The sequence below is a fragment of the Stylophora pistillata genome, chromosome 3, assembly GCF_964205215.1.
Source record: "Stylophora pistillata chromosome 3, jaStyPist1.2, whole genome shotgun sequence".
NCBI classification, from domain to species: domain Eukaryota; kingdom Metazoa; phylum Cnidaria; class Anthozoa; order Scleractinia; family Pocilloporidae; genus Stylophora; species Stylophora pistillata.
In genome coordinates this window covers 18,589,054-18,597,500 of record NC_142521.1, presented here as the reverse complement: position 1 = coordinate 18,597,500, position 8,447 = coordinate 18,589,054, and the positions used below count along the sequence as shown (strand labels likewise).

Below are 8,447 nucleotides of genomic sequence, written 5' to 3'. Positions count from 1 at the left end.
CGCGAGAAAAATAGCTGAGAAGCAGTATGGCGATTGATTCACCCCCTTAAAATTGTACCGTGACAAACGCAGATGAACTTGTCATCATCTGTAGGAGAGACCAACAAAAGAGAGAACTCGCATCGTATTTTAAAAAGTGGTTTGTCATTTCAGCATCATCATGGGGGTAGCTAAGACAATAGCTTTACTTTATAGTACAATTTTTCTTTGTTTACAGATCATTGTCATTCTTTTGGTTCAAAATTTGTTCGTTTGGAATCCTAACTCAGTGGACGTTTGATATTTCATATCCTCCACAGAGTTAAAAGTTGGCCATGAATGAAATCATGGTCTCTGAAAAATCATATTTCAGATTTATGCAAATAGAAATAATACAGTTTCACGGTCATTAGAGGTCTCTATGGGACTCGTTAAAAAATGTCAATGATGGTGCGTTTTGCGTAAGGGAGTGGTCATTATTTATCCGAGGGGGGGGGGGGGTGTCAGACAATGTTTTTTATGTCACGATGAATTCACCTGATCCTCCCATAAGGCTCTGTAATATTCTAATATGATCTCCCTCATTAGCAGTCAATTTTCCATAGTGGCCCTCCCCCCACCCCTTTATACTCTTGGCGACGACTGATGCCCCTTTCGTTCTCTCTGAAAACCATGTGATCCCTCCCACCCCCTTCGAAAAGACCCTCCGACCCCTTCCCCACAAACTGTAGCTTTACCATTGACTGAGTGACTTGCACGAGTGAGTGAACTATACGACGTGACTGAACGTCACAGAGTTCTCATATCAAACTGTTTCCCCACTGCGATGGACATTTGTTTTTGTCGGTTCCAGCCTGGCGCGGCCGCTAACCCAGATACCCTCCTGAGCAAATTTTCAAAATGGCGGACAAGCCAAAGAGAGAGATAAGAGAACCAAAGCGATTCTGCAACGAATACTCAGCATACACCCCTGTTAAAAAGGTCATTTCACAGAGAAAAGATACAAAATTGTATGATGTTGAAGTCACGGAGGTTGACAAACCCAACAAGAGACTGAAAATTCACTACATTGGCTACAGTACACGCTTCGATGAGTGGAGACCCTTCGGGGTTCTGTCCTCGTGTACCGGTTCACAAGAGCCAATACAAAAGACCAAACAATAGACAATAGCTAACCGATGACTCCTAAACAAAGAAAGAACAATGGTAATTCCCTTGTGAATCGATACACCAGGACAGAACCCCCTTCGGGGACGGTGAAGCATCTTAATATTTTCCTTCGAAATTGTATAGATTAGTAGGCTGCAACAAAAATTTATTGGACGACGTTTAGGGTAAAAACAGCATTCTAACCTGAAAAAAATGTATTTATTCCGACTCTTTCGGAAAATAACTTTACAAATCTTACTTGTTTATCTCGTAAGTAAACGATGGTGAAGCGCTTTCCGAGCTACCCGATTCTTCTCCCACTGCTTTCACGCTTATAAAACAGGAAACGAGCAAATGGAGTAGGGTGTGGCTGTTTTGACTAGCCATTTGACGAGGTTCAATCTGCTCCTTGTTCGACAATTTACATATCAAAACAAAGGAAATTTGTTCCTCTCTTTGATTTTGGCGGTACATTTTCAATTTACGCTTGCGTAAAAGAGAAATCGCCCAGGACTCCTTGCTCGGTCTTGTTTGGACCACAAAAGCCTTCTTAATTTTGACAAACCCGCTCGGGAAAAGGTGAAAATGACGAGGGAAAAACTTTACTTTGTAGTACGAAAATACACAAAATGGAAAGCCATGATATTATAGTTCAATATTTCGGTGGTACATTGTTAACTTTTTATACAGAGAGTCGGCAAGATGATATAACATCCAAAAATCGAACTCGATTTGAGTGGGCCGATGAAGTGGGCGTGGTCACGAAATTCAGTAAGAGACTATTTGTACCCCGTGAGTTTGATATGCTTGAGCAGGTCCTGAATTATCTCTGAATTTAATAATTAATTTAAGATACTTGACTCAGTTGGTCGGTTTATGATAAAGTGGCTTGTAATAGAAGTAGAGTACATCCCGGCTGTGATAGCCAAAGTGGTTTCACTACACGATTGATTGAGTTCGCTTTGATTGCAGTGAGTGCAAATATAAGTTTAATAATAGATTTATGCGTTCAATCTTATGATTGATATTTCGGTTGAGCTTACATTAGTTTTCATCGCAAACATAAATAGTCAGGAGTAAATTTATCAAAACGATAGGAAATGTCCATTTTTGTTTTGTTTTAGCCGCCAGCAGAAGAGCACATTTTCTCGCGGAAGAAGGATATCAGGTTTAAAAGAAAAATTTTCAGATAACCTATACCCTATACTATGGTGAGAGGACGTTTGCCTTCGCTGCTCCTAAACTGTGGAACTCTATACCTGAACATATTAAGTCAGCCTCGTCCCTGCCAACTTTTAAAACGTCACTTAAGACTTACCTTTTTCGTCGCCACTTCCGTGATGAGTAATGTCACCTTTGTAGTTTAAGTGTTTTAATTTTTATTGTTGTTATTGATAATTTGTCATTGTTATTATTTTTATTATTTATTGTAAGCGCATTGAGATTCTTAAATGCGTATTAAGAACGTTCATTATTATTATTATTATTATTATTATAACAAATCTTAGAGTTCTGAAGTTCACTTTGAGATGTGAATTAAAATCATGTCCATTAATCCATTACATATAATTTTAGCATTTAGGTGTCAAGTTTCTGTTAATGCAATCACCACGTTATATTAAAGTTGTTATAGTTACTGCGGTAAACATCGAGTGGTTTATCAAGGAGCAGTACTTCGCCAGTTGGCTTTTTATTCTGGTCAGCTACCCACCACAGGATAGAAAGGAAATTGAAATTTTTCTGGTAAGACCAAGATATAGTTTGCTAAAGTGTAAATTTTAATTATTTGAAATGCAAGCTTTGGCAGCTTTATTAAGGGTGCTCATTTTCGAATTCGCGCCGCATTTGTAAATCGTTGGAGTTGCTAAACGAATCAACTTGTCTTCTATTTTTTCAAAGCAGTACAGCCATAGCTCCCCTTACCAGTCAAACGTTTCGCCGACGCGAGCTGTTACATGCGCTCAGAATTGGTGCCGTTTGTTCAGTTATTGAAAACAATTTAAACATTTAATTTTGTGCCGTCGCTTTGGGATTGATTGGACTAATAAACCATGGCATTAACTGTATATTCGGGCCCATGAACCGCATCGAACGTGAACCATTGACCTCAAAGGAAGTTAAGAATAATTTATTAAATGGGGAAAATCTAACTGACCTTCAGAAAACGTAAAATAATCGAGACAGGTCTAATATAGTCTACCGAGCAACAATATCACGTTTCTGCATATTACGAAAAATATCTACCCTACAGTTTATGTTTGTGAATAAATTTGTTTACCACAAAGGTTGACATGTAGCTCCTGTCTGGTCTTAGATAACTCAACGAATCAGTGAGTCGCTTAAAATTTTTTCATTACGCTTTAATCTTATTCCATCAAGTAAGCCAAATAAGAAGTAAAATGTTGTCTATGTAAAATAAAGAACAAACACGCCACTCCAACGCTTGAGGTCGCTGCCAACGAGGACTGCATTAATTTGGCCGCCATTACCAATGTTCCTGAATCGACTTTACAGATTGGAAGTAAACTTGGGTCACGCTGTTAGTTTTCTGGATTACCCCTTTTCCTCTTTCTCTTTGTTTTTGTTTTGCTTTGTTTTGTTTTTACCAACCATCTTAACCGCAAATGGAGAGTGCACATGAATCATTATGCTAATTTGTCGCGGTGGCCAAACGCATACAGTTACAGAATTATGACAGTTTATTTGAACTAAGGATGATTTAAATTCATCGCCTTGGCTTTAACGTTTGCTCTCTGAGTCTCTCAAGCGGAGTCAGAATAAAGATTTGATGGGTAAAAACGTGCTGCTCGTGGTACCAACAGTTTAATTGACCCAACGTCATGATCCGTGAAGAAACGCCTGAACGAAAAATCTTCGTAATGAGTTCAGCATTAGCGACGTACTTAAGACAACATTTCTGCTTTTAGGAACAGGTGACATTAAAAAACCGTTGTATCTTACAGCTGAAAAAAGGGGGTCGAGTAAAGAGGTCCTTTTCCAGAGATTCGAAATTTGACGTCGGCTTGTACAAGAATTGCTCGAAGTAAGGGTGTTGATCTGATGGCAACGTTCACCAATCAAACGTCGAGAACAGGCTGAGTAACCTCAGACTTGTTACATGAAATGTGGGGTAAATGTTTGATGTGGATCTTAGCCGTATACCATCATATTATGTGTGCGCATCAGTGGTAATTATTGGCTGAGTTAGAAAGGACTTTATTTCTTTTGCAAATTGGCAGCCCTCGATTTATTTCGATATCTTTCTATGATGTTACTCTTACAGTTTATTAAAAGTCAATTTCAAAGATGTCAAACCCAGAGAACAAGGAAACTGCAGCCAAACCCAACTCAGCCGCTGCAGACAGTTATGGAACGGGTAACGTAGGCGGAGCTGCTGTGTCCATAAAAATTAACAAAGCTTACATCACGTCAATTTCTGGAATATTGAAGATCGTGGAATTTGTACGTACTATTTGTGGCTACGATGCTCTGATACTCAGTTTTGCTTTATTTTTTGCAATTTTGTGCAAGTGCTTCGCTCCCTGCGTTACAGTTCCACCTAAGTGCATTTCCATTGACTGTCGTAGAACCAAAACAAAATAATTACAGAACCCAATTCAAAAATAAGAAAATTACCAAACGAAACAAAGATAACTCAGCGCCAAGGAAGGAACTTTCAGCTTCCTAAAGAGCGGGGAAAACGCGAGCAGCTCAAGTTGCTGATTGATCTTACAATTAATTTGCCATTTGAAAAATGGCTGGAGTTTTCTAAACAATCACAGATTGTTTAGAAAAAGACCGAAGAAAAGCAAAAACCATATCCCTTTTTCGCACTCGATGGAAAATTTATCTAGTTTGAGGCAAACGATGTATTCCTCTAGCCCTTGCGAGGCTCCCGGTCAGTGGAGTCTAGCGACTAAAGTAGATACATAAAAGCCTTTTCTTGATAATCGCTGTTTCGGTTGTAGTTTGGAGGTCCCAACTGTTATTGAAAAGCGTTTTTTTATTAATCAAGATCAACGTAACTGTTGATGTCATCTTCTCCACAGATCCTTTTGTTGTTAGCGTTTTCTATCGCCGCTGACATAAACATAGGAAACTGGGGACGCATGAGGTTTTTCCTTTTTGTTACCATTACTTCGTGGCTTTTTGTAATCGCCTGGTTTGTGTTATTCACCTTCAATTTGCACACAAAGATCAACCTCAGAATAAACTGGAACATTACGGTAATTTTAATTAAGCTTCAGTTGATACAAGGTGTACTTACTCTGGTGAGATTTCCTTGAAAACTTCAATGATTATCCCTTACAAGTGTAAATAGAAAAAGAGGAAAAGATTTTTTCACGTTAAGAAGGCTCAAAATGGCTTCGATAGGTTAAACACCAGGGTTGAGTTTTTCAAAGCTGGGCTAAGATAAACCAAGATTAGTGTAAAGTTTGACTTCAGATATAGATCTAAAAGGTTTAAAAGGAAACTCAGTATAATTCTTTTGTTCACAGTTTGATGATTAGATTCTCTTTAAAAGAATATGGAAAATTATCCCAAAAAGACTCTTAGGTAGAGAAATAAAGAAGCCTGGATTAAAATTTAACTCTGGGTTAACGCTAATCGACCTTCGAACAACTGGGCCCAGTTCTTTAATGTAGCATTGAGGTGTGCTTAGTGTAACTGGCTGACGTCAATAGCCAGCTGATTACAGTTAACTGGACAATGACACAGTCTGTTTATAAATTCACAGTATACCGTTGATTAGCGAAAAGTAAATCAGTTTATCCACGTAAGATATTTTAAAGGTTAAAATTAGTTTCATCATCTATCAGTCTTCTGTTCTCCTTTTTAGCTCCTGATCTTTTCTGCTGCAGTGGCTTCTTTTTTGCTGATCAGTTCGGCGTTGTTGGCTGATGATGTCAAGATATTTAGGGGGTACTCTACTTTCTTTACGGCAACTTCCATCCTGGACTCATTACGAGCGGCCGTGGTATGTCTTTCGTAAAGTTGAACCGCCTGTACGGTCAAATAAACATTTAGATAAACTCCGAGCAGCGCTTCGGCATAAGTGCTTTTTCCGCCCGCGGAAAAGGATGTGGCTTAAGCAACGCTAGCCAACGAGAGGTCTGCAAAAGTGGTCTAGTACTGATAACTAGTGCCAGACCCCAGCAAACTTCTCCCCGGCTCGTCTCAAATTTTCTTGCCAGTGGATAAACGCGCTTCCTGCGGCGGTTATAATGAAGGCCTACTATAGCAAGAGGGATAGCTATAGTAGGCCTACTGGCTGCAGTGGCCAAGTGGTTAGTGCGCTCAACTCTGGATCGATTGGATCGGGTTCAAGCCCTGACCGGGGACATTGTGTCGTGTTCGCGCGTTACTCTCAGAGTGCTTCTCTTCACCCAAGTGTCAAAATGGGTACCGGAAAATTGAAAATTGGGGGGGGGGGGGGGCAACCCTGTGATGGACTAGCATCCCATCCACGGGGTAGTAGAAATACTCCTAGTCGCTTCATGCTACAGAAACCGGAGTTAAGCGCCTTCCTTGATGGGTCATTTGACTCGTAAACAGACTTTTAGGGTTTTAAGAACCCTGAAGGTATCCAAAGAAGATCTGTGTCTTTAACATAGAGAGAGATGACTGTGATTCATTTTTCCACTGAAATTTACTCCGATTTCAAAATTTTTCCTTCAAAGGCCTTTGGATTCATCGCCATGTTTGTGTTCATAGGAGATGCTGTTGTGGAATTCTTAAAAATTACTGGAAAGATGCAAGTTCAAATCGCTTCCTAAAGATGCAATTTTTTTGTCCTTGGACCACCCTAAAGTCGTTTAATGCTTTCTTATCTCCTCAATTTATTTCTTCGTCGATAATATCTCACTCTGCAGTGAACTCTGGTCGGTCCAGATGTAACAAATGTAACAAGAGCGATTATGAAAAGGTTTTCAAGGTGTCCAAGGAGGTATCAAGATCACAGTTTCTGGATGACTCAAATCTTCATTCCTACTTATAGTGGTGAGAGCCGGATATCCTCTCTTATAATCCAACAAAAATTTTTGCCCGCGTGCAATTGGTCAAAACGCATTATGTGACCGAAAATCCTTTAACTAAAACTCGGGGAAATCTGAGGATATACCCCTAGCCCATTCTCCCGATTTTCAAACCCTACGTCCAATACAGAAACTTTGCGTTTAAAGTTTGATTCAAGGGAAAGCGTTGTGTTGTTACAGAAGAAACACGAGTTGAAAAATATCTGGAGGATGATAAACACAATAGCTCAGTTTGGCACTTACTTTGAACATAGAAAAGGACATGAACTGTTCTTCAAAGCTCACAGTTTTCCTCGAGCTTTGCTCTTGGAAAAACCGTTTGCACGTCAATCAATATCTGTGCATAGCTTCGGGGCCAAATGGAGGCTATCGTTTAATTATCATGATACAGCTTCTAGCTGTACAGTTGTTGAGAATAAAGAAAGTTGTCACCAAAAAATAAAAAAAATAAAAAATAAAGAAAAAACGGCACAGAAAGCAAGAGATTCGTGCGGAAAGACTGCTTACAGGAGATAAAGAAAATAAAATAAGGAAAGACTATGTAATTTAGTCGATCATACATCACTGGTATCTAGTGAAAGCTTCCCATTCCTTTGTTTTGCCTGCTTGTGATTCTTCTTATCTCTCTGCAGTTCCAGAATAAAAACTAGCGATAAAAGATGATGTTTCGTTCTCTCTGAGATCATTTTCAAGTTGAGAAAAAGCAAAGGAAATACACATATCTAAGTACAAATCAGGGCGTGAGAATTTTCAACGATAAGATACGTAAATACAAGCGCAAAAATGTAAGTAATAAAACTGTGTTAAACTTAAAAAATAAATTTTCACTGATTAAATCAGACTGTTCGTTCAAAGTTGGCTTAAGCTCCTTTATAAAGAGCATTTCGTAGATCAGGCAAGAAAATTTACTTTGGCACTTTCTCAAGATCTTAAAATCAGGATATATGTCACTTGCGACTGTTCCATGTTGCTCTCTAATGTGATTCCCGGATTGAATGATCGTTTGTGTTCCTAAAGTATATCCACCTTAACAAACGATGTCAAGATCCAGATTAAAAACTTAGGTGGATCCTTACTGAAGACAACTACGAGAAAGAAGGTAAAGTTGGGAGCTTAACTAGTAATAAAACACAGAGTTTTCGACAACCTGATGGTTGAAAGTAATCATGGCAAAAACTTAGACTGCTTCATAGAAAATTCAGCTGTTGCTGTTCTAGAGACAAAAGTAATCCCAGTATTTCTCAACAGTCTCCATGTCTAAGAGGAAATCTACCGCGAGTGTCT

The 8,447-nt window shown here is 39.0% G+C and overlaps 1 protein-coding gene across 1 annotated transcript; it reads left to right on the top strand.

The window, feature by feature from the left end:
• The first annotated feature begins 2,764 nt into the window (after positions 1 to 2,764).
• On the top strand, positions 2,765 to 7,999 carry LOC111319989 (plasmolipin-like). Its single transcript, XM_088753820.1, has 5 exons — positions 2,765 to 2,871; positions 4,412 to 4,590; positions 5,178 to 5,354; positions 5,969 to 6,106; positions 6,810 to 7,999. Exons 2-5 carry the CDS (start codon positions 4,435 to 4,437, stop codon positions 6,903 to 6,905), a joined length of 567 nt encoding a protein of 188 aa, XP_088609946.1. The 5' UTR covers positions 2,765 to 2,871; positions 4,412 to 4,434; the 3' UTR covers positions 6,906 to 7,999.
• The last annotated feature ends 448 nt before the right edge of the window (positions 8,000 to 8,447 follow it).